General features: G+C 49.3%; 1 protein-coding gene across 1 annotated transcript in view; it reads left to right on the top strand.

Annotated features, from left to right (window-relative positions):
* PTPRS (protein tyrosine phosphatase receptor type S) overlaps positions 1 to 25,644 on the top strand; it is a 124,161-nt gene that overhangs the window by 33,557 nt on the left and 64,960 nt on the right. The window contains exons 5-10 of the mRNA XM_054396087.1: positions 2,167 to 2,175; positions 6,017 to 6,034; positions 9,261 to 9,371; positions 11,960 to 11,971; positions 22,789 to 23,058; positions 25,048 to 25,629. Of these exons, the coding sequence (XP_054252062.1) occupies positions 2,167 to 2,175; positions 6,017 to 6,034; positions 9,261 to 9,371; positions 11,960 to 11,971; positions 22,789 to 23,058; positions 25,048 to 25,629 (1,002 nt within the window). The remainder of the gene's footprint in view (positions 1 to 2,166; positions 2,176 to 6,016; positions 6,035 to 9,260; positions 9,372 to 11,959; positions 11,972 to 22,788; positions 23,059 to 25,047; positions 25,630 to 25,644) is intronic.

Raw genomic sequence — 25,644 nt, 5'->3', positions numbered from 1 at the left:
GGCAGTTAGGATGTTACAGAGTGATCACAGAATGGGAGGGACCCCTGGAGATCATCCAGGCCAACCCCCCTGCCAGAGCAGGGTCACCCAGAGCAGGTTGCATAGGATGGCATCCAGGCAGATTTGGAATGACTCCAGAGATGGAGACTCCACCACCTCTCTGGGCAGCCTGCTCCAGGGCTCCATCACCCTTAAATTAAAGGAGTTCCTCCTCATGCTTACATGGAACTTCTTCTGTTCAAGTTTGTGCCCATTACCTCTTGTCCTGTTGCTGGCACCTCTGAGAAAAGTCTGGTCCCATCCTCCTAACACCCACCCTTGAAGTATTGATCAGCATTGATGAGATCCCCCCCTCAGGCTGCTCTTGTGCAGGTCAAAAAGCACAAAGCTCCTTAGCCTTTCTTCATCACAGAGATGTTCAGTCCCCTCAGCATCTTTGGAGCCCTTTGCTGTATCCTCTCAAGTAGTTCCCTCTCCTTCTTGAACTGAGGAGCCCAGAACTGGACCCAGTACTCCAAATTGGACCTTACCAAGACAGAACAGAGGGGGAGGAGAACCTCCCTTGACCTGCTGGTCACATTCTTCTTGCTGCACCCCAGGATGCCATTTGCCTTCTTGGTCATGAGGGCTCATTGCTGGCTCCTGGTCAGCCTGCTGTCCACCAGGACTCTGAGCTCTTCCCAGCAGCTCACCCTTCACCTGTACTGGTGCAGGGAGTTGTTCCTCCCTAGGTGCAGCACCCTCTACTTGCCCTGGTTGAACTTCATGAGGTTCCCTCTGCCCAGCTTCCAGGTGCTCCTCTTCCATCTGCTTTTATGGTCCTGCAAAACTTGCAGGTTCTGTGCTGCAGAGGGCTGTGAAGACATTTGAACATCAGGGTCGTCTGTGCTGTGCTGGTGTCTTGGGCAGTGGAAGGAGCTGTTGTAGGCCCAAGGCAGAGCAGATCCAGGTCATGATGTGCAAGGTTGAGTGCTGCTCAAGTCAGAACTTCATTCAGCACATTCTTCCTTCCCAGAAAACAAACTTTGCTGCCACAAGTGTGGCACCAGCACCCATGAGGGCACTGGATGCTTCAGGACACTGCTAATGAGCTTCAGTGTCTGTCACCCACAGGTCACCAGAGTGTGACTCCAGCCCATCTCCTTGGGGATTAACAATCACACCCAGCCAAGGGGTGTTTGACAAGCTCCATGTGGATGGCAGTGCAGGGAGGAGGAGTGACCCTGGCACTAAATCACAGCTCCAGTGCTGCACTCTGTTGAGATTGAGCATAGAAACCAGCAGCTGTGTTGTCCCTGTGCCTTGCTGCCTGCTGGAGGCTGGGAGAGCAGCAGCACAGGACAGTCACCCAGGCTCTGCCCTGCAGATGAAGCCATCAGGATGGCAGCAGCCCTGCTGCTTTCTTATGGAGGGTGCTAAGAACTGAATTTATATCAATAGATGAATTAGTGGCAACCATGCAAATTAGCTCATTAGAAGGTACAAGTGAAATGTCATACCCAGAGCTCTGCAGGACTGGGTAGCTGTGTCCAGATCTGGTCCTCATTCAGATTAACTCTGGGTGCTTCTCTGGCAATCTAAATGGACCTCTGAGACCGTGGTCATTATGTTCACATCATCCCAGGGACCCATTTGTGTTATGAGTCTTCAATATAATGGAGAAACAGGGGAGATGTCATTAACCATAGCAGCCTTTCTCTAGCCAACATCTCTCCTTCTCCTTTCCATCTCCAGAGAAACTTCCCTAGCAGCTGGAAATCCAATGCCTGGGGGCTCTGAAGCTGATTTAGCAGTCTAAGGAGAGCAGGGGGAACCTCTGTCCAGGCTCCTGCTTCCCTTAGACAAGCTTGAACATCTCAGCCTCAGAGACCCAGGCTGTCTAAGCACTGAAGTGATCTTGGTGGTGGAGGAGAAGGGAAGATTTCTGCCTAGCCCTGATGCCAGCAGTCTGAGGCCATCTGGAGCAGGAGCCAATGTCCTTTGCTCATCTGTGCCACCTAGGGGGGGCCAGCAAGAGGCAGCCCCCTCCTGCCATCCCAGAAACACTCAAGCCTTGTGTGTCTTTGTCTGTGTCTTCTGTGTCCTAAATAACTGCCTATAACAAACTTTTTTTTCTTTTTTTTTTTTTCCTTTTCTTTTTCCCCACTTTTATTTTTTAACACTCAGAGACCTTTGGTAAGTTTGTTAATTTAAAAAAAAAAAATCATAAAAAAATCAACCAAACCAATCAAATCAAACCCTCCAAAAAATAATGAATTAAACCCCTCCAAACCTGCTGATGTCCAGATTTGTAACCCTTTGCCCTTTAAACTAATCCCTTTGTAACAGCTTCTTGAGAGGCATGCTGTGCATTTCTTCTACTAACTCTTTTCAGCAGGGATACTCTGCCCTCTTAAACTAATTTCTGCAGGGGCATTGCAGGCTACAGAAAAAAAAAAAAAGAATAATAATTATCCTAATTAATTTATCTGTATAAAGAGATAACAGCTAAATATGAACCTCCTACCATTGCATAGATTATTCTTCTTTCCTTTTCTTTTCTTTTCTTCTTCTTTTTTTTTTTTAATATAGTATCATAGCAACAGTTGTCCTGGAATTCCCCAATTACACAATAGCCTGTACCCTGGAACTGTGATAATTGTGTTCACACCTGCAGGAGGCTTTGGAGTTTCACATCTAACAGGGTTATTGGCATTTGCAGAAAGGAGAGAGGGGTGGGGGGGAGCAGCACTTTCTGACTGAAGCTGTAAATCACAGGTCATCAGCTACGGGGGGAAAAAAGGGTTGAGCAAAAGAGAAGCCCACCCCAGCCCTACCCCCACTCCCCAGCCGTGCTCCAGATCATCTCTGTCCCTGGAGGAGGCAGGCAGGAGGCTGTCTGCAGGGCTCACGTCACATTTCCTGCCTGTGCCAAGTCCCCTTTTGTTACTGGAGATGTAGCAATTGCAGCTGTCAGCCAGGATCCGGCGAGTTCCAACTGCAGAAGACCCTTGATGATTGCTTGCTTGTTTGGAGCAGAAAGCTGCCTGCAGCCCTGGGGAGCAGAGCAGAGCACACACACACACACATGTTCTCACACGTGGGCCAGCAGAAGGTGGGGATGTGTTTTCTGTCATTGCCATGGCAATGCTGACCCTCCTTCTCCTCCTCCTCCTCCTTCTCCTCCTCTCCTTGTTTGCAAGGCTTGGAGAATCCGTAGGCAGCTTGGCGTGGGGGAAGTCAGAGGAAGGGATGGTGGAAGGGCAGATCCCGTCCTCTGTGACAGAGGGGGACACCTGCACGTGGAATTCTGCCTGGCACCACCTTGGTCCTTTCTAATCCAGAGGCTGCCTTTTGCCTCTGCTGCCAAACGCTGGGCCCTGGCCATCTGGGCTCACACAGCCTCAGAACGTGCCCTAAATAGGCAGCTCCCCAGGTCCTGGGAGGCTGTGCAGTGCTGTATGAATAGTTTGCACGTGGCACCTCAAAGCCAGTTTGTCCCTCAGGAATTAGCATCCAGCATGAATTCTTCCTGCTTGAGTTTTCCTGCAGAGCTGGAGCCCTTTTCCCACCCTGCACAATGGTCAGCCTGCTGCAGTGGTAGGACACCAGGCAAGCCAGCTCCGGAATGCCAATGCCCTCCCCCCAGCTCCTTCCCAAACTTCACCAGGCCTGGCAGAGTCCTTCAGAACGATTAATGTGGTTTGGGTCCTCTTCTAGCACCATCCTGCTGCCCCTGTATTGAACATGAAGCTGGTTAGATGTGAAACTCCAACAGTGAAAATCTACCATCTGTGTCCCTGCCACCACGCAAATGCTCTCCTGCCCTTGCAAGTTACTCGGTTGGGTTTTGATTCAAATTCTGCCCCCCTCCATCCCTGCTGTGGAGCATCTTCTAGAACAAGTTTTGCTCCTCACCCCTGTGTCCCATCTGCCAGAGTTAGAGCTGGAAAGACCCAGGTGGCATTGCTTGGCTCACCTGGCTCTCCAAGAGCACTGTCTCCAAGACAGTCTGAGAGCTGCTGACAGCCAATTTCCAGGGGCAGTGCTGATACTAAGAGGGAACAGGGAGTAAGTGACCTCCAGTGACACAAGGTAATGGCTGCTCTTGTATCTGCACTTCCATAGCTCCAACTTCCAGCATGTTTCTCCTGTCAATTAGAGGGAACCTTTGCAGGAAATTGCCAGGCTGAGCCAAGGCCAAAGGAGCTTTCTAGCAGTGGGTGATGTTGGGGTCTCTTCCCCTCCTCTACCCTCTTCCCATTAGCCTTGTTCCAGTTTTGTGCCACAGATGGCAGATTTTCACTCCAGTTTTGAGACAGAAGGATGTATCAGAGGCTGTTTTTATTTCCACTGAACTGAACTGTAACCCTTTGCTGCTTAGTCTCTCTCTCTTGCTCGCTTTCTCAAACCTCCCTGCCGTCTCCTGTCTGGGGATCTGCCCAAGTACTTGCTCCCCACCTCCTCTTCCAAGCACTGTCTCTCCAGCCTTTGTCCTGACAGCTAACCAGCCTGCTTTATTAACCTTAGCTAGTTCCTAACCCTAACTAGATGCTAACTTCTCTCTAGCAAATAACCTAACCTCTTAACTAGAAGCTGAGTGTAACTAGACTCTAATATCCTAACATTGTAATACCTCTCTTCCCTCATCTCCTGTGAAGAATAAAGGTGACCTGTGATCAGTATCCATATATTTTTACCTTCTATCCTGAAAATGGAGGACTGAACCGCAGCACAAGGATGAGCAGGGCTGAAGGATAAGGAGGGAAGGGTTTGATTTCTCCTTTGTGGTTGAGGCAGAAGATTGGCATGCAGGAGGCTTCTGCTCCTGTTCTTGCCTCTGCCACAGACTTCCCTCGGTGACCTTGGGCAAGTTGCTTCACCTCTCCCTTGGGTCCCTGTCTGTAATTGAGGGGTAGCTCTGCTGCTGCACCTCCTGGGGCAGAGGAGAGGGTGCAAGGCTGACATTTCTGGTGTGCTGTGCTGTAGCAGCCCTGGCTGGGGGGTGCTGCAGAGCTGTCACCTCCCTAGCGAGGGGCACTGCTCGGAACTGCGGAATCTGCCCTGTTCTCAGGATTGGGTAAAAGCCAACCCACTGAACCCCCTCTTTGATAAGCTGTGTGACAAGTTTGAATGCCACTGTGAGCAAAAGGACCTGCCATGTTTTCAAAGGAAGATGGTTGCAACCTCAGGAGTTTAAACCAGGGGGAACAGAGATTTTAGCACGAGCTGTGGCCTGGGTCACCAACCAGAGCCTCACTTCTCACATCTCTCAGACCTGCCTAAGCCAAAGGCTGGCAATAGGCACTTAGGGACAGCTGGAGTGGGGCTGAATAAACATAACCCAGGGGAGATGCAGTCAACAGGCAGCTGTAGCAGGACTCTTCTCTCCCCATACAACCCCCCCTGCACTGGCATTTAGGCTTCCAGAGCAGATGCTGAGGTGCAGCCCTTTGTACAACCTTCTTTAGCGCAGAGCATCTGGCTTCAGTCTCGGGGCTGAGGCACTGAAGGATAACTGAAGGTCCTGACAAGGACAGGTGTGGAATTCCTCACGCATCTGTGCCAAGAACTAAAGTTTGGAGCTGGGAATTTGCTAGCAAAGGTGAGATCAAACCTGCAGCTCTTAATGTGATGCAAGGTACCTGGATGTCCCTTTAACATGGCCATGACGCCAACCCTTTGCCCCAGGAGTGAGGAAAATCACTGCAAGCAGCAAGCAGTAATGGGAGCTGACAGCTTGAGCATTTGCTTTGCATCCTTAGCTATGAAACAGAGCCAGGCTTAAGATTTTTGGAAACCAAGTGCCACAGAGGCTCTGTAACCAGCCAGCTGAATTGGACTGCTTTAAAAAGAGCATCCCCACCTTAAGTACCTCCCCAGCCCTCTTCAGCCTGTCCCTGTCATTTAAGACGAGGTAGAGCAGGAAGTTTCCTACTGGGAACTGTCTTCCTTGACTCAGGTCCTTTTCCCACAGGCAGTCCAGGTGTTTGGGGTTTTACAGTCTGTTCACTTCTTGTCTTTGTTTCCTTTGCAGAAGGTACACCGATCCGAGGTAAGACACCCCCAGCTCACTCACTCACCCACTCTCCAAACACTGCTCTCCACTCAGCCCCCGTTCCATTGACCTCTGCTCAGCACAGACTCTTCTTGTTGTTGTTTGTTGTTGCTCTGTTTTCTTGTCCTGCTTCACCTCTGAGTGTTTTTTTTTGTTTTCCCACACCTGTCTTTATTTTCTCTATGGTTCTAATGTCCTTTTTTTGTTTGCTGGGTGCAGTTGGTAACACTGATGCTGTTATTCCAATAACGTCCCAGGCTGTGCTGCCTCAGATTTATGGCAGAGTTTTAAGAGCTAATCTCTCCAGGACTGTGAAGGACTGAAGTCTATCTTAAGCATTAAATGCTATCAGAGCTTGGTAGATACTTAGGACCTTCTCTTGGTTGGTGCAAAGCACTCCTGAGCCACTGATGGTGGGGAAAGTTTTCCAATCCTTTTGCTCAGACAGATCTTCAGCACTTACCACCTCAGCTTACTCATTTGTTTGACTTCAGAGCCTTCTTTCCCCTTCCCCCTCCTCCTCTTACCCTTAGGTTTCTCTGGGAAAGACCCCCATGGTAAGTAGCTTCTGCACTGTCTCTCTACTGGAGCAAAAAAGATACCAGACCTCAAGCTGTCACTGAAAGCCAGCAGGATCTGGGTGTGCACCCCTAGGAAGATCCTGCTTTGGTTTTACCCACACTGGCAAATTTAAAAGTCCATAATTCTCTGCTGGTAAAAGCAACAGGAGGTGCTGTAGGTGAGATTTACTTTTTCACACATCATCTCTGTTGGCTGCTGACAAGTGCTGAAAACTCATTGACCTCTCTGCAGTGTAATTTCCACTGTTGCATTCACCAGCAAAGCTGCAGTGGACAAGAGGAGTGGGCTGGGTCCTTATTTCCCTGGCAGAGCTGCCTGCCTGCAGCTGGTGTTTCTGTTCCTGCTCTGCAGAGAGGCTCAGTCTCCTAGAATCATAGACTCATAGTATGGATGGGGTTGGGACCTCTAGAGATCATCTCCTGCAGCCCCCTGCTAATGTAGGTTTGCCAAGATCAGGTCCAGGAGGGTTTGGAATCTCTCCAGACAAGGACAACCTCTCTGGACAGCCTGCTGCAGGGCTCCAGCACCCTCACACCAAAGAAGCTTCTCCTTAAGCTCAAATGAAACCTCCTGGGCTCTAGTTTGTGCCCATTGCCCCTTGTCCTGAAGCTAGGCACCACTGAAAAGAGTCCAGTTCCATCCTCTTGCTCCCCACAGGCCCTTTAGCTCTTGCATTGATCAGATCCCCTCTAGGCCTGCTCCTCTCCAGGTTAAACAGTCCCAGAGCTCTCAGCCTCTCATAAGAGAGATGTTCCATGCCCCTCAGCATCCTTGTGGCCCTCCCCTGGACTCTCTCCAGTAGTTACCTGTCCTTCTGGAGCTGGGGAGCCCACAGCTGGACACAGTACTCCAGGTCTCCCCTTGTGTGTGCTCAGACGAGCAAAGCTCATGAGCCACACCAAAACATTTGTCTGGAACCAGTGGAAGAAAGCCCCAGATTTGCCCAAATTAACAGAAATTCCTAGGAAAACTCACTGGCCAGCTCTCCCCTGCCTGGAACTTTCCACTGGCAGAGCCTGCTGGAGCTGCAGTTCCGTGTGGAATCCTCTCAGCTGCTGTTTCACTGTGACGCTTTAGTCTGGTTGGTTTCTAACTCTTCTTATGCTGAAATGGCCACAGATTGGGCTGAAATCAAGTCAGTTTGGTTAAGTGGCCTGGGGGTGGGTTTTAGGGGGTTAGAATTCTATCCTTTGTGTCCTTGGGAGCTACCAGGCAGGGTGGATGCTGGCAGGATCAGAAATGCTCTCCCAGCTTCACATCTTGTCACCTGTGCACACCCAGAGGAACATCAGCTCTGTGTCCTCCTCCCATGAGGAGGTTTTTCCTTCCTGAAGAGGCTGTATCTGCAACCAGCAATGAGATCATTTTGCACTTTTCTCACTTAAGATTTGATCAATACTATTACACTGAGCTGCAATTGTTTGGTTTCCATCTTTAGGGTTGGGTTTGGTTTTGTGTTGTTTTTCATTTTCCCAGAGCTGGGAGTTAGGAGTTCTTAGAGCATGAGAGCTGTGTCCATATCTGTAGTATAATCATGTACTCCTAATACATAAAACATTTGCTAGCCTGTTGAATTATTTATCTAGTATGTATTTTAACTGGAATTTTGCAGGGATGAAGCCTTCTGAGGTAAATGAGGCAATTTTCTTCCATGTAGTTACATGCTGCAGATCTCTGCATGTTTGCTTACAGGAGTCTTTAGTATGGGCTCAGCATAGATTCTCCTCAGCCACAGTAATAGGCAGCTTTAAGAACAACCTTAATCCTTTTGCCCCACTTGGTGTAAAGCACACAGGCAAATTTTTTTTTTGAAGTTCCAATGCAGTATTTACAGGGATTTCCCCTTGGGAATATTCACTATCAGTAATGTGCTTTTTCACACTGGCTCTTATCTCTGGGAGGCTTCCTGTGAATTGGGTATTTAGGCACAAAACAAAGGCACTGATGATGAAACTGCTCCCCCGGGATCCTAGGCAGTGGGTGACAAAGCTGTTTGCTTCTCTGGTCACTGCTTCAAAATCCAGCAAGAGAAAAGTCAACCTCCTGCTGATAGATTTCTGGGGCTCCCAGCCATGTGGATTATTGAAGTGGATTTTCTGAGTTCTGGTGCAGAATGCCTGCATTGCAGGAGCCACAAAAGTTGGTGCTTTTGCTGATCGTTTCAGAATGGAGAATAACACTTAGCAGAGGGGGGGGATTGAATTTTTTCCTCCTGTTGGGTGTGTGTCCAGCTGTGACAATGAGCACAGCCACGAGCTGATGCTGGCAGAGGGCTCACTGCTTCCAGAGCTCCCAGCCCAGGCAGTGTCCCAGTGTGCGTTAGCCCAGGGGGAGGAATCCTGGAATGTGTCAGGTTGAAAGGGACCCTCAAAGGGCATCTTGCAGTCAGCAGGGCCATCTCCAACTAGATCAGGCTGCTCAGGGCCCCATCGAGTTTGACCACGAATGTGTCCATGGCTGGAGCTCCACCACCTGTCTGGGCAAGCGGCTGCAGCGTTCCACCTCCCTCCTGGCGCAGAACTCCCTCCTTACGTCTTAACGAATGCCAAAGCAAATCACTTTGCCACTGCTGCTCTGTCTCCACAACAAAACCAAATGGTGATGATGGTGTCTTTGCTGCGGTCTTCTTCTCTCCTGCCAGGTGGCCTGCAGATCGAGAGCAGCGAGGAGACAGACCAGGGGAAGTACGAGTGCGTGGCCAGCAACAGCGCCGGGGTGCGCTACTCCTCCCCTGCTAACCTTTACGTGAGAGGTAGGGAGCTCCTCGGCTCACCAGCTGCCACACATCTCCCCCCCAGGGCCTGCCTTTGCCCCCCCAGCTCTCTGCTGATGGTGCCTTAGTCCCTTGGATCCTCGCAGAGGGATCCCTCTGCTCCCAGCCTTCTTCACCGTTGCTGGTGGCTCGCTGCAGAGCGGCAGTGCAAGGCTCACCTGCAGCGGAGTCGAGTGGGACCCAAAGTAGTGTGGCCCAGACCCTGCCAGCATCAGACTGGCAAGGCCCCCAGGGGATGAACAGCTTTGGCTGCAATGAGCCCCTGATCCCCTTTTCTCCCAAAGGATCCCTGCTCTCTGCAAGTGGGAAGGTTTCAGCTCTGCTGGTGTGGGTGTGAGAGGAGGGGAGGACCCTCTCAGCCCCCTCCACTGAGCTCCCAGTCCCCTGCATCTCAGCAGATCACAACAGGAGGCTGCGCTCCCACTCCTCACTCAAGTCCCAGCTGGTTTCCCCTTTGCCAGCAGTAATTTCTCACTGGATCCTTGGGCACAGATGCTGGCCATGGGCACAGGCTCACAGAAAGCTGGAGAGGGCCAGCAGCCATCTCTGCCAAAGTGGACAGATTCCTCCAGCGATGTAGCATGGGGAGCAGATGACAGTGGGATTGGCTTCTCCTTGATGCCCCCTGAATGTTCTCCCACCCAACCGGGCAGAACCTTTCAGCTTTCTTTGTCATTTCACTTTAACCTCTCTGACCTGCAAACTATTTTGTCTGTAGCTTTGGTTTAATATCTTTCCACAGCCAAAACAAACCAAACCAAAACCAAAACCCTTTTGGTAATGAGAGAGCAGGGCTGGTCCTTTCCACTTTTTTAAATTGAATGAAAAAAAAAAGGAAAAAAAAAAAAAAAAGGAAAAAAAGAAAAAAGAAAAAAAGAATACCATTGGGGAGGAACAAAACCCAAAAAAAGAAAAAAAAGCCAAGTTCCATCCCAGCAAACTGTTCCCATTTCCATCCCATCGACAGAGGAAGCGCCTCCCACCTACACTCGACGTTAACCCTGCAGCCCCATGCAGAGCCATGCTCCTGTGTGCACACTTCCTCCTCTCTCTCTTCTTTCTCTCTCTCTCGTGTCTCACACTCACTAAATCACATGCACATGGAGAGAAGGCTTTTTAATAATTCAATCTTTTCCAAGCTACATTTTTAAAGAGCCTTTTGTGGCCAGCTGGAAAATTGGGTCTGAAATTGTTTTTTTACCCCCTCCCGCCCCCCCAACTGTCACCCTAGCCTCCCCCCCCCCCCCAATTCTTCTTTTTATTTTTTTGAGGGGAGAGGGGAGGGAAGTGGAAATCTGGATCTGGTACCAATTCAGGGCTCAATCCTTTGCAGAGTTTCCAAAGAGGAAAACAAACAACCCAACCCAACCAACAAAAAAAAGGGGGATTTGGATTTGTCATTATTCTTTTCTTTCTAAATTTCCTCTCCCTTTCTGGCCACTCGGAAACTCCCCAGGAGACAGAGGTGGTACCCATGGAGTTGCCTGTCTCCACCCCTGGAGCAGAGCTGGCCCTCTTTCTATCCCAGTTAGCCCAGGTCTACCTGAGCCCTGCCTGAGATCAAAGCCAGCCTTAGCCGGCCGAGAGAGTGCAGAAACCTCGGTGTAAGCAAGCTGGGCCTGTGGTTTGGGTGTTTTTCATGCTGTTTAATTCCTTGTTTCTTGTGTGTTGATATCGTGGAAAGGTAACACAAAAGTTCTGAAATGGGATTTGCTTTGGTGGGAGGGGAAAGTTCATGAACATTTTTTTTTCTTCCCTTTTTTCTTTTTCTTTCTTCCTTTTTTTTCCCCCCTTTTGTTTTGTTGTTTTAAAAGAGTCTTGAACACTCTTGTGTTTCCAATTGACTTGTTTCTCCCATGACATGCTTGTCTCTATAGAGCACCTGGGATAGGAGTTGTAAGTTTGAACATTGCAAGGAAATGTTTTGCTTTTGCTTTTGCTTTTCTTTTCTTCTTCTAATTATTTCTTTTTTTCCTTATTCAGTCCCATTCTGGAGTTAGTGCAAGCAGAGCTGGGTGTTGGGGGGAGGTGAGGGGAGGGGAAAGCTTGGTGGGAGCATGGGCTTGGGGAAGAAGATTTCCAGCCTGGAATCTCCGTTGTACTGGGTCTCCTCTGCCTGGTTACAGGTTCTGCTCCCTCTTCTCCAAAGAGCAGATGGCACTTGCAGAAGTGAGAACTCCTGGCTGGGGTTGGCACCTCCGCAGGTGCTGACCCTGAGTTAGGGTTGCTCACAGTCAGAGCTTGGTTGGTCTTAACCAAAAGGTATTTAGGTGGATGGGATGGGGAAAGGCAGGGAGGCAGGACAGGAGGGTCGTTACTATCTTCATTTTCTTTTCTGGTTGTTTTTTTCCTTTCTTTTGATTTTGGTTAAGAGAAAAAAGAAATAAAAAAAAAGAAAAAAATAAAAGAAAAAACGAGGAAAAAAAAGAAAACAATCAAACAAACAACAATCAATTTGCAGCTGACAGCCTTGAGAAGGCCTTTTTTTACTCTCTCTGTGTTTCCCCTATTTTTCTCTTCTCCTCATGTCATTGTGTTCCGCATCAAACCCCCTTAACATCCCTCAGAGCTACGAGAAGGTTGGTGTGGTTTTTTTCTTTTTTACTTTCTTTACCCACATTTTTACATTCTTAAGTAAAAAAAAAAAAAAAAAAAAAAAAAAGGAAAAAATTTAAAATATTAAAAGAAATAATACAAACAGAGAAAAAAAAAATTAACAACTAAAGCAAGAAAAAAAAAAAAAAAGCAGAGTGAGACCCGCCCCGTTCCCGGGTCTCGCCGAGATGAGTTGAGTTGCATTGTGGGCCTCTCTTTATGCATCCTTTGGTAATGTTGCTGAGTTCTTGCACTTTTCTGTCGTCATGGTTACCTTGCCGTTTGGACATTGGGCCTGATGCATGATAGGAGAATGTAACAATCTTCTTTGCATGCCACTTTTTTCACTTTTAATTCTGGAATTTGCGTTAATTTTCGTTTCCTTTTTTTTTTTTTTTCGTTGTTGTTCTCGAGATCTAAATCTGTCTGAGTTTTATTGTTTGTTTTTCTTTTTCTTGGTTATTCCTTCAGTTGATAATTCTGGGGAGTTTTTTTGTTTCTTTCTTTCTTTTTGAGTGTTTCTTACTTTGGAAATTCTGAACTCCTTTTGATTTCTGTTTGGTTTGGGGTTTTTTGTTGTTTTTTTTTTTTTTGGTTGGTTGGTTTGGTTTTTGGTTTTTCTTTTGGTTTTGCTTTCTCTTGAGTTCCTCTTTGGAGTTTTGGTGATGCTGTGCTGCTGTAGTAGTCTCTTCCAAACGCATTGTGAGAAGCCAGTGTTCCTGCCCACCCGCTGGTAACTGAACTCCTCAATCCCTCCAGGAGGAAAGGAGTCACACAGCTCTAACGCCTGTCCATGGAAGCCCTGCTTATTTGGGACAAGCCTTTGTTTTGGGGGGGAGGGAGGGAGGGAGGGGGAAAGGGAGGGATGTGGGAAGTGGAAAAGATGGTAAGAAGCCAGGGTGTGTTGTTCCAAGAGTTAAGAGCAGACCCTGGCTCACCTTATTGCTTCAGTTTATTTCTTGGAGGTGTGGCTCTTGTTCCACATCCTGCGCTCCAAACAAGCTCCTGATCCCTCGGAAGGGCTTCCCCACAGCTTGCTCATTGGTGCCTGGCCCTCCAGTTAAGAGCTAAGACACTGCCTAGGGCAGCTCATCTGCTGGCAGCCCAGGATGGGGAGAGGCAGAAAGCTGCCTGCTGTGCTCCTGACTCAGGCAGTTGCCTCTCCGCTGGTGCCAGTGTGTGCCCCATCCTCGGGCTGTGCCTGGTCTCAGCAGCAGAGCCTGGCAGATCCCCTTGGAGGAGAGTAGTGCCTGGGCCTTGCAGTGTCAGAGATGGAGGGCAGCCAGCCAGCCACCTTCTGCAGAGGGGCAGCTGGATCTCATGGCTCTGCCTCTCCCTTTCACCCTCTTTCTTCCCTGTCACTGAACCATTATTGCCTGGCCACAGGCACCTCGAAAACCAGCCAGGGCCAGGGAAGGTGGAGCCCTCCTTTCTCCAGGGGAACTGCAGCAGTGGCAGACACTAAAAGAGGCTGATGGGACACATCTGGCAGCTGCATCTCTATTGTAAAACAGCAGCAAGAAATCTGACAAGTGACATTCTAGCTGAAAAAAATGCCTCTTTTCCCTCTTCTCATCTCTCTGTTTATCCCCACGAAGCTCCTGTTGCCTCCCATGTGAGCATCCTGCCTGGGGGAGCCACATGGGACAGTGAACAGGGAGCAGGGGGGGGGTTGCAGTGTGTCAGTTGTACCCTTGGTGCTTGGTGCTTTTGCCTGTGGCAAAGTAAATGCCCGTCCTTTCCCTGGGGATGCATTTCCCTCTGCCCATCAATCCTCACCACCCAACAATCAACCCAAGGAAGGGCTTTCCTAGTGTACAGGTATTAAAGCTGTGTGATTTTTGAGAAATCCAGTGCAGTACTGACACAGTATCTGTCTCTCTCTTCCTCTGTCTCTCTCTTTCTCTCTCTCTGTCCTTCTCTTTTTTTTTTTTCTTAAAATGCTGAGATTTCAGTGCTTGGACCCTCAGTGCTGGTATTCTCCCCTTCCCTTTTCAAGTCTCTTTCCCCCCCTCCTCTTAGATCCAAGGGTACCACTCCCAAATGCTGCACTGTTGTGACGATGTCTTTCTGAATGGCTTCCTAACTTTGATGCCAAAAGACATCCCCCAGCCCCAATGCTCTATTTAAAGAAAAAAAAAACCAACAAAAAAAATCAACAACAACAAAGGCTCATTCTATTTAAAAAGAGCAAGAGAGAAGAACTAGGATTTGAAATGAGGTGTTCCCATCCCACCTCCCTCCTAAAAGGTGATAATCACCACTAATTACAGGATTTTCCTTCAGGAATAGGAGTTTGAGTTTCAGGATTTAGGTGCAATTAAAATGGGATTTATCCACCATTGCTTTTTTTTTTAATTATTATTTGTTTATTTTTCTCTTTTATAAAATCTTTCTAAGTGCTGCTGGTGCTGCTGCTGCTAGAATCTCTTGTGATCTGAGAAGGTTTTAAGGTGAAGTTCTCCCCTAAGAGCCAATAAAAATAATTAATAATAATGTCCACAGCAATAAACTGAGGCTAAATTGGATGTAGTCCTGATAGGCTGGAATGACACTGGGAGAGGAAACAGAGGCTTGATGCCTGCCTAAAAGAGCTCCTGTGGTTTGCTACAAGTTCTGGGCATGGGCTTGAAATTATTGATTAAGGGTTTGCTTTCTGTATTATTAAAGATCATGCCATGGTCCAAAAGAACAAAGATTCTGCCAGCAAGGAATTTCCAAGGTGAAATGCAGAAATATCATCCTGGGGAGCCACAAAAGCAGATCAGAAATAGGTGAGAGGAGTTCTACCTCCAGCCTGGGGTGTTTGAGGGTTTCCAGCCTGAGCCAGTTGTCCAGGTTTCACCTGCAGTCAGTGAAAAGGAAGCCATAGCTGTAGCAGGCAAGCCAGCACACCTTTAGATGGGGATGATGCTGATTTTTATGGGAGCTCTACAACTCACCTGGCCTTTAAAAGCCTCATTGAATGCTTCTCTGTCTCCCTAGGGACACAAACACTGTCAAGCTTCTGGCCCATAGTGGCTGCAGGAAAGGACAGGTTCCAGGTTCTGTGTATCAAGGACTTGTGTCTCGGTGGTGGTGTTGGAGAGCTTCATGCTTCTCCTTGGACAGCCACAGGGACTTGCTTGGCACAAGAGAGGCTGATTTGAGAGCTCTTCTCCAGGCTCAACAGCCCCAGGGCTCTCAGCCTTTCATTCTTACAGAGATGCTCAGGGCCCCTCAGCATCTTTGTGGCCCTCTGTTGTACTCTCTCCAGTAGTTTCCTATCCCTCTTGAACTGGGGAGCCCAGAACTGGACCTAAGGTCTCCCAATGTGGCCACAGTACTCCCCAGGGCAGAGCAGGACAAGCAGGAAGAGCCAGCAGTGCAGCGTGGAGCTGTGTGGGCCAGGCTTTAGCAACCCCTGAGCAAGCAGAGCTGCTGCTCTTGGCACAGGGCAAATTGGCATGGTTGAATTTTAACAGAATTAAAAATTCCCTCCCCCCTATTTCCCACAGTGGTGCCCCTTCAGAAATTACAAAAGGCAGCAGTTGTGGTGTTGCAGGGATAATCCTTTTCCCCCCCTCAGCTCCAGCTTCTTGTTGCTCTGCTCTTTCCAAGCCCAGGGAGGTGTCAGTGGTTGAGCAGGCATTTGGAAGAGCCCTGCTTAGGCTTTGCTGTGGGACTTAAGTGCAGCTTAGTCACCCAGAATCAGGTTCTGCAGACCAGGTCCTGCTGAGAACATCTCAAGTGTTTGCGAAGGCTCTCTGGAAAACCTCAACTCATTGAGAGTCCCAAAATGAAAAGAGGGCCAGGGCTAAACACCTAACAGCAAACCCAGCTGAAATCAAGTCCAATAAACCCCTTAGAAAATGCAGAAATAGAGTGCCCAGGGCCTCAGGAAATAAGGCTTTTAAAAATACATATTAAAATGTGACTAATTTGACAAATCATTTAGCCTGTAGCCTGCTCCTGGGTTAAGTTTGGCTCCTGTGTAGTCTGACCATCAAACCCAGCCCTCGGCAGATGAGTGGAACGGTTGCTAAGCTCTTGGCTCTCAATGCCATTTAAAGGTTAGAGAGGAAATCATTTCACTTGCACTGTAGCTGTAACAAATAGGCAGAAGGTCAGAACAAGGCTAGTTTAAAATGTAGGCATTTCAGTACCTCTTTAGCCCAGCACCAATGAATTCTTCAGTGGAGAAGGAGGGAGGCAGAACCTCCGCCGCTTCTTGCGGCTGCCCCTGCGCTGCCCTTTCCCTGCAGCCGAGGGAGGGAGAAGTTCCTGATGCTTCCTCAGTGGGACCTGAGCCCCTCCGTGGGTAGGGGAGCACCTTGGCCATAGGTGGGGTGTCCTCAGCTCTGAAATTCTAGTTGAAAAGCCAACAAAGCAACCAAAACAACTTTGCTGTGTTTCTGCAGAAGGATTTCTCAAGGGTATCAAGGAAATGGATACCAAAAGCCACCCCCCCAAAACCAAATCCAAAACCAAAACCAAAATCAAACCTCTCTGTTTATATTTTGTCTGTATCTGTATAGAGGGCACTTTGCAGGAACACTGTGCTGTACTGATCTCGAAATCTCTGCCTGCCTGTGTCTCTTTACACCTTTTGCATCGCTGTTCTCTTTGTTTTAGGGGGGGAAAAAAAAAAGAGAATTAGATTACACCTTGTCAAATTAAAAACCACAACCATCAAATAGCAAAAAAAAAAAAAACACCAAAAAAACCCCAAAAAAGTCTGTGTTGAAATGTTGCAGAGCTGCTTGAAAACCAATTGGGCTCAGATTGTTTTTCTATTCGATGCTGTTGGGAAATAAAAGAGAACCAGAAGCAAATTGAAACGAAGCAACTTGAAACAAAACAAAATGAAACAAAACAAAATAAAAAGGCAAAAAAAAAAGGCAAAACAAAATAAAAAAGGCAAAACAAAAAAAAAAGTGAAAGCAAAACAAAAAAATAAAAACAAAAAAGCAAAACAAAACGAAGCAAAACAAAAAAGCAAAACAAAATGAAGCAAAACAAAAAAAAGCAAAACAAAAAAAGCAAAACAAAAAAGCAAAACAAAAAAGCAAAACAAAAAAGCAAAACAAAAAAAGCAAAACAAAAGAAAACAAAACAATACAAGAGAAAAAAAAAATCATTACAAAAGACCAAAGGTGTTCAGCCAGCCTGGTGTGTCTTAAGTGGATAAAGCAATGATGATTGGGAAGGTGATGGATTTCCTCCAGACCAAATCCAAGCCTTGGTCTCATTCTGTACTTATCGACCTATTGACTTCTTGATTTTTATTTGCCACGAAGGAAATGAGGAAGGAGATGGGCACGAGGAGGGCACTGTCTCGTCCTCTGGAGGGACGGAGGTCGGAAATCCAGAGCCGCACGAGCGTCTCGCCCCGGCAGAGTGAACTCGCAAATTGGAACGGGGAGAGGGAGAAGGCAGAGGGGCAGGGCCAGACCACCTTTTGGGAGGGGAGGACAGGTGTAATCTAAGCTTCACTAATAACCTAGAGGCTGCACATTATTTTGGCACCCTTTTCCCCGTTATCCCCCCACCACCCCTTCCTCATTTTGGAGCGAGACGGAATGAGTCCTGCCTCCCCAAAATGGCCAATAATGTCCGCCTTCTCACCTCATTTGGAGCAGCAGCTTGCTGAGTGTCAAAATGTTTTAATACCATTTGGTTTTGTTTGGTGCTTTTTCAACCAGTCACTTCACTTTTGTTTCCTTTTTCTTTTGTTTTGCTTTTGGTTTTTATTTTATCCCCCCCCCCTCCCCCCAATTAAGTTCTTCTTTCTGAACTCTGTTTCTCTTTGAGTTGGTTTAATGTGAATCGGGGTTTGAAGCGATGAGTCCTCGGCTGCTACCTTCTCCTTTTCCCCACCTCTCTCCTCCTCCTCCCAACATTTTTGTTCTTCCTGAGCTAATCTGGAAGGGGCTTAAAAAGTGGAACCGGAGGGTTTTCCTCAGACCGGTTGGTTGGTCCTCAGATTTCTCTCACTAGCTGCAACCTGGGAACACATTTTAAGGATGGATTCCGGTGTTGCAAAAGTCAACCCTGGATCTCCCAGTCTCTCTTCCGATCAGGTCTGTAAATCTGTCCCTTTCCAAACCATCTCTCACACCCTCTGGACCCCAGCTCTCTTCTGAACTGAGTGGTGGTGGTGGGGAACTGTAGCAATGTTGATTGGTACCTTCTTGGATAAAGCAATGCACCCAAAATGCCACTCACAGAACACAAACTGGGTTAAGCCCTCTGCCTCCGTGAGCAGCAACAAAACCAATTGGCTTTATGAGGGGGGTTGACAAGTTCTGGATCTGTTCAGATCCCACTGGAAGTGACATTAAGCAGAATTTGGGAGGGGGAGGGGGCAGATTTGCCTGTGGGAAAGCCTTTTCCAACAGACAACATTAAACACACTCACAACTAACTGCACTTGAAAACAAACCAAAACCTTTCTGTGCCTCCGAAATGGCTTCTCTGCATCGAAACAATTTGACTTGGCACCACGAATGTCCAGCTCTAAAATCCACTTCTGTCAGTAACAAGCTGTATCCTTGTTTGAAAAAAAGCTCCTGAGAGTCTTTTGGGCACTGGCAGTGTGTGTTTGTGTGTGCCTGCTTGTGTGTGTATCTCGGGAGATGTTGCACATGGAGCATGCACCTCTGTGTACGCATGCAAGGTTGGCTTCGTAACACAGGTCTGACAAAGCTGTCATGGAAACCAAACATCCCTGAAACTCGGGGGAAAGGTGCTTCTTGAAACCTGAAATTGGTAAAAGTGGTAGAGAAATGTCTGTGAAGTAGAGCCCTGGCTGCCCCACCCCAAATTTCTTCCTGCTCCTCCAAATGTGGATAGCACAATGGAAGGAATCTCTTTGGTGCATTTTTTCCAGGGACGATCTCCCTCTTTCAGCTGTGCTGTGTGAAACCCAGCTGGGCCCAGAGTTGAAATTGCTCCTAATTCAATCTCTAGCTGCACTTCAAGCTTTCTTCCCACCACTGCTTTCCTCCTCCTAGGCCCTGACCTGAACACTGACCCAGAGAACCTCAGCTTGACAGATCGACAGCCAGCTCAGAGTGGTGTAGGAATTCAAAGGGACTGGAGCATGGTGGTTCCTGGTACCCAGAGATGAGCCCTACAAACGCAGCACAGGCTTAGAGTAAATGCAGTTGTTCCAGCCCTGAGCCATAGCAGGGATGTATCTAGGGATGCTCTGAGGTCTCCATCATTGAGTGTTGGAGCTATCACCCCATCCCAGCCTGGTGTGTGGATGTTTGCAGGTCTGTGCACACAGGGGTGTGTAGCTTTTTTTAAACCAGGATGCACAGCCAGAGTGCTACTGCCTGCTCCGGGCTCCAGCAGCCTGCTGCTAGCCCAAACCCAAATGCTCCCTTTTCCCTGGGCTGGCATTCAGATGTGCTGGTGGCTCCCTGTTACTTAAGTGTGACCAACACCATTCAACCAGCCAGATGCTGCCTTGAGGTCCCTTGGAGCGAGACCTGACCCCCTGGGTGCTGCGAGGAGGGTGGGTAGGGAGAGCTGCTCTGCTCCCTGGCCCCGAGCTTGTGTTTTGTGAGTGGATCTTTCCATCCCTGCCCCAGCCCCTGCAGACAGCAGCAGGCTGCTCCCTTCAGACTCCGATTCTCAGCACTCCACCTTACATCAGATGATGCTTTTCAGTTATTAAATTCTGGTTCCTTCTTCCTTTTTCTTTCTTTCTCTATTTTTTTGTTGTTGGTTGGTTGGTTTTTTTGTTTTGTTGGTTTTTTTCCCTTTCTCGTTTAGTTTGGTTTGATTTCTTTGTGATTAGCCTCGGTTTGGATTAATTGTCTTGTTCTGTTTCCATGACAACTCAGTGTTTGCATCCCACCTGCCGTTGTTTGTTGCTGTTGATGCTGTTTGCTGACCGGATCCTGTCCGGCCTATGTCTCTCCCATTTCTCCTCACCTCTTCCCACCTTGCCTCCCCTCTCCAGAAGGTTACATACCAGCCCCTCCTCAAAAAAAAAAAAAAAAAAAAAAAAAAAAAAGAGTCATCCCCACCCCAGATCTGTCTGCATGTTGACCCCACTTGTTTCTTTTCAAGTTCTCTCCATCTTGTCTCAGATTGTGACCGGGGTGGTCTCCAGCTGGCTCCATTTTCTGAAGTGCAGGCAGCAGGGACAGCCTCTCACGTGCAGGGCTAGGAGGCTTCCAGAGCATGTTGCCTGGTCTGAGCCAGTGCTGCTGCCTAAGGTTGTGCAAAATCCTTGGCACTCTCCCTGCACCTTTCTCTAAGCACAAAGTCGTCTTCTAGGCTTAGTGTCCAGGTGAGTTCGTGGTCTCTCCCTCCAGGCTCCAGAACTTTCCCCAGCGACACTGGAGGTGAGGGCATGCTACCCATTCCCTCCACGGTCCCTGCATGCAGGAATCCTCCTTTTGGCTTCTCTCAGCTCCAAATGCTGCAGTTCTGGAAGTCTTCTCTTGCCTGCCTCTCAGTCCTAGTTCCTGGATACTGGAAACTGTGCAGGAGAGGATCTCTGGGAAGAGCACACCTTTCTCTGAAGACATCTTCTCAGCTTGCAGGAGGAGGCAGGGGCTGTAGCCACACTAAATGGAAACCAGACACCACCTCTCCTGGCAGCACCCTTCCCATCTGAAAAGATCCTGAACGTTGAGCAGCAGCCAGGGAAGTGGGGCTGGAAGAGAAATACAAGACAAACCCAAAGCATCAGTTCTGGGGGACATCTGAAGGCACTGGGACTTGGGAAGAGCAATGGCAGGCCAAGCTCTGCTGCCCTTTGCGTTGCTTTTGCATGGATGTAGCTGCCACTGATTTTTCATGGATGTTCTTCAGAGGTTACCTGAGAACAGGGCAGCAGAGACAGGGCTTTGGCAGGCCCCCAGCACTCCTAACCCTCCTGTTTCCCTCTCTCACCCTAGCCCAGGGCAGTTTTCTGCATGGCTGTCCTGAAGCTGGAGTCTTCCCATGCTCCTTTCCTCCTTCAGCTGCTGCTGTTCCTGCATCTTCTCGGGGTCTGTGTCCCTTCCTCTGTGCTTGTGGCCTGGGACCTCACCCTCAGCTCCCTCCCTGGGGCCCCTCTGATCTGTTCACATTTCTCCTTTGCCCTGCTTTGAACCCTCTGAGGAAGAGCACCCAGCTTGGCCAGGGCAGCCCAGGCAGTTCAGAAAATGGAGCCAAGGAAACCTCCCCCTCCCCTTTGCGTCCATGTTCTTCCTGTGTGAGGTCTGGAAGCTGCATCCACCTCTCTGCTAAGGAGATGCACAGAACATGTCACTGTTTTCCTCCACGGTCAAGTTTCATCACCTCGTTTCTCCTTCTTGATTCTATTCTATTTATGATTCCGCCAGGGCTGAGATGTGACAATGTGAGCAACCACATTGGGTCACATCAGCTAGAAAAAGTATGCAGCATTAAAGTGGGTTTCCCCCTCCCCTCCCTCTCTTTTCTCTCTCTTCTTTCTCCCTTCCCCTCCTGGTTCTCCTTCTCCTTGGTCTTCCTTCCTTTCTCTCTCCCTCCCTTTCTATCCAGTAGCCACGTGGGCATTTGCTAGCCGCCCAGAAATGATAATTTCTCTGCATTTTCCTCTCTCCTTCTCTTTCTCTCTTTCTCTCTCTCTCTCTCTTTATTTTTTTACCTATTTTGCATGATGTTTGTGACTCTGAGAGCTGCATCTATCGATGGAACCGTGTCAGATCTTAAAGAGGCTTCGTTAGGGTTTCTATACCCGAAAACCACAAAAATTTCATTAGAGTTTCTCATCTTTTCCACACTGCTTCTGGCTCCAGGGGGCCTGCCTCCCCCTGGACCCTTCTCACACGCAGACACTGACTAAATTCTGTCCCGCTCCGGGGATTCCCTCTCCTCCCTTTTTGGGCTATTTTTGCCTCTTCACCCCTGGAGTGGTGTCTGGCTGCTCTCTGGAGATGCGACACTTCTCTCTTTGTTGAATTCTCTGGGTCCAACAAGGCAAAACAAAAATTGCGGAGAAGTTTCCATCTCCATCCCAACCTTCTCCCTGCCACCACCGCACCTGCGGAGCATCCCTGGGGCAGGGAGCGGCCGGTGGCAGAGGGCCCCTCTGTAGAGCCGGAGGCGGCAGCTGAACCACTTCAGGCCGGGGCGGTGGAGGGGCGGTGCCGTTCGCTGTGGGAGAAGGTGAGCTGGGGGTCGGACTCCAGGGGGAAAGGGAGGAGCAGGCTTGCCGGGGCGCGGAGCGGGGAGCTGGGGGCCCCAGCGCCCGCGGAGGAGATGTTTGGCCGCTCGCCACGCCAGCTCTTGCCAGTAAAGATGAGAAATTGCTAATAAATTTTTGTGTCTTTATCTGTGCTGTGATGGGTCTAATCTTGATCAATGGAACCCTGTTGCTATGAAATATCGCTTTTATGTCTATATTCTCTATATTGTTTGTGAAGTAAACCTTTCTTTGAAGTTTCCTTTAATTTTTTGTTGGCTTTTTAGTTTTTTTTTGTTTATTTTTTTATTTAATTATTATTTGTTTTTAAAATTTTATTTATTTGTTTGTCCTTTTTCGTTTGTTCTGTTTTTAATGAAGGAAGAAAATAAACGATGACAAACCCCCATCTATATTTAAACTACCTTCTGCTCTTTTTTCTTTTTCTCCCTTCTTTTTTTCTATTTTTTTGCTATTTTTATTTTTTCCTTCTTTTTTTTCTTTCCTTTTTTTCCTTTTCCTTTTCCTTTCCTTTCTTTCTTTTCGTTGTCGTTGCTGTTGTTGTTGTTTCACTTCTGTTTTTTCGTTCCCCTTTTGGTTTGGTTTTGGTTTTGTTTTTTTTGTTACCTCTGTGTGTCTCGTCCGCAGTTCGCCGCGTGGCTCCTCGCTTCTCCATCCTGCCTGTCAGCCACGAAATCATGCCCGGGGGCAACGTCAACATCACCTGCGTGGCCGTGGGCTCCCCCATGCCCTACGTCAAGTGGATGCAGGGAGCAGAAGACCTGACCCCCGAGGATGACATGCCCGTGGGCCGCAATGTCTTGGAGCTCACGGATGTCAAGGACTCAGCCAACTACACCTGCGTGGCCATGTCCAGCCTGGGAGTCATAGAAGCTGTTGCTCAGATCACGGTGAAATGTAAGGGAGTGTGAGCAGCCCCTGCGAGAGCGAGCGCCAGGGGTGCCCCACTGCATGCACAGCCCCAGCCTGCCAGCTGCTGCATGGCTGCACCTCGCTGCAAGGCATGCGCTGGGTGTGGGGTCAGCCTCAGCGTGGGCGCGAAGCAGATGTGGGCATCTGCAGAGCCCTGCTGGTGCCTGTCCGCTGCTGCACGAATGGGAATGTCACCCTCTGACTGCGTGGGGACCTCTTTCTGTCTGTGGCCTTGTTGGTTGTCTGCATGGAGTGAGCCTGGTTTGCACAGGGGGAGTCTGGGGGCACAGCCGGGCATGCCCGAGGGTCATGGCGCATGAGTGTGTGTGTGTGCACGGGAGGAGGAGCAGCATGACTGGCTGGGCATGTGGGTACCTGGCTGCATGTGTGCCAGTCCTTGTGGGTACAAGCCTGATGTCCATGTCTGGGTCTGTGGGCATGAGCAGGGAGACTTAACTGTGCACCACCGGTGCCCTGTGCTGGGATCTGTGCATGTGTCTTTGGGCATCCCACACACAGAGATCCACAGTGCAGGGGAAGCTGCTGGCTTGAGGTCTTGCCTGGCTTTAGGAGAAAACTCTGCTGCCAAGCCCTGCGTGCTTGTGTCTGTCCTGGGAGGTGAGGCTGGCTGGGCTGTTTGCAAGGAGCCTTGGATGGCTTAAAGCCTGCATGCCATCCTTCCCTGAGGTTAGAGATTGAGCCAAGGCCCTGAGGATCTCTGGCATGTGTGCCCCTGCAGCAGAACCTAGTGCCAGCATCTTAGTGGCCGTTGTTGCCTCAGCAAGAGGGGGAATAACCCCAGCTTCCAGCTAGCAGTTCCCAAGAGGAGCACGGGTGCAATCTTCAATCTATTCTGTCCTCAGCAGGGGAGTATTAAAACCCAAGCGGTGATGCCCCTGTGGTTGGGTGAGTGTAGAGCTCTGGGCGAGCTGCTGTCTGCTCTGAGTGATGGCATTGCCCACCAGGGGTCTGGGGACAGAGGGGGTGGGAAAGGCTGCGGGTGGGTGGGGGAGAGGAGAGGAGGAGAAACGGTTTGGAGAAGGGGAGGGCTGAAAGACCCCAATGGATCTGACTGAGGAAGGTGTGACCAGAAATGAGTAGGGAGCAGTGACCCTGGTCGTGAAGTTCCTGAGCTTGTGCACAGGGAGTGGGCTTGTGCCAGCAGAAGGATGCCTGGGGCTGAACTGAGATGCTCTTTGTTTTCCTGAGTATTTTTCCCCTTCCTCTTTCTCCTTGTCCTCCACTATCAATTTGAAAAGCTGCTGTGTCAGAGATGCTGCTTCTGCTTCCATGCATCCTCTCTCCTCAGATGGAGAATCTTGTCCTGCTGCTACCTTCTGCCTGGAGTCTTTTTATTTCTGTTCTGTTCCCCCTCACGTTCCTGCCTGTAAGCATCTGCAGTCTTTCCCAGTCAGAAGATGAAAGGAGAAGTTAGAGCTATAGAGGTGCTCCAGTCTAGAGGAGATGAGGTTGGAAAGGGTCTGAAGCAAGGAGGACACAGAAAGGTGCAGTCTCCAGCAAGCTCCAAAGGGAGCTGAGGGACAGGGGAAATGAATATTAACACGTTTGTGGCTCGAGAGGAAGCACTCCAAATATTGATAGCTTTTCCTGTCTGGAGAGGATGTGGAGAGGTTGAGCAGAGCTAGAGCCAGGCTGCCAGGCTGGCTGCAGAAGATGTGGCTGCGTGCTCGGGAGGAGCTGCTGCGGAGCCTCTTTCCCCGGCCGCTGCCGGAGCCAGCGGATGTGCAGCTGGAGTTCTCCAGATGTTTAGCTGAACGCTTTTCCCTTTGATGGAGCAGTTTAAGGAGGATAATAGAGTGTAACTAGGTCCATAACGTTTCAGCAGCACTTTACCCAACTGCTGAGCTGTGATTGGTGCCATGCCTCTGGCTCCTGCAGCCCTTAACTAGCCCAATTAGGCACCGTTTCAGCAGCTGAGGGGTTTCTTAAATCTCTCCTCTCCCTGCTTCCCAGCGCTCCCCAAGGCTCCTGGGACACCTGTGGTGACAGAGACGACAGCCACAAGTATCACCATCACCTGGGACTCTGGAAACCCAGACCCTGTGTCCTACTATGTCATTGAATACAAGTCCAAAAGCCAGGATGGACCCTACCAGATCAAAGAGGACATCACCACCACGCGCTACAGCATCGGGGGGCTCAGCCCCAACTCGGAGTACGAGATCTGGGTCTCTGCAGTCAACAGCATCGGGCAGGGGCCTCCCAGTGAGTCAGTGGTCACTCGGACTGGGGAGCAAGCTCCTGCCAGTGCCCCCCGAAACGTGCAGGGTCGCATGCTGAGCAGCACCACCATGATCATCCAGTGGGAGGAACCGGTGGAGCCCAACGGGCAGATCCGTGGCTATCGAGTCTACTACACCATGGAGCCTGATCAGCCTGTCAGCAACTGGCAGAAGCACAACGTGGATGACAGCCTCCTGACCACGGTGGGCAGCCTGCTGGAGGATGAAACCTACACAGTGCGGGTCCTGGCCTTCACCTCCGTGGGAGATGGGCCTCTGTCCGACCCCATCCAGGTTAAGACGCAGCAAGGAGGTGAGCAGCAGTCTC

Source organism: Indicator indicator, chromosome 36 (assembly GCF_027791375.1).
Source record: "Indicator indicator isolate 239-I01 chromosome 36, UM_Iind_1.1, whole genome shotgun sequence".
NCBI classification, from domain to species: Eukaryota; Metazoa; Chordata; class Aves; order Piciformes; family Indicatoridae; genus Indicator; species Indicator indicator.
Note: the sequence above shows the minus strand (reverse complement) of the source record. Positions and strands in the feature narration are given on the sequence as shown.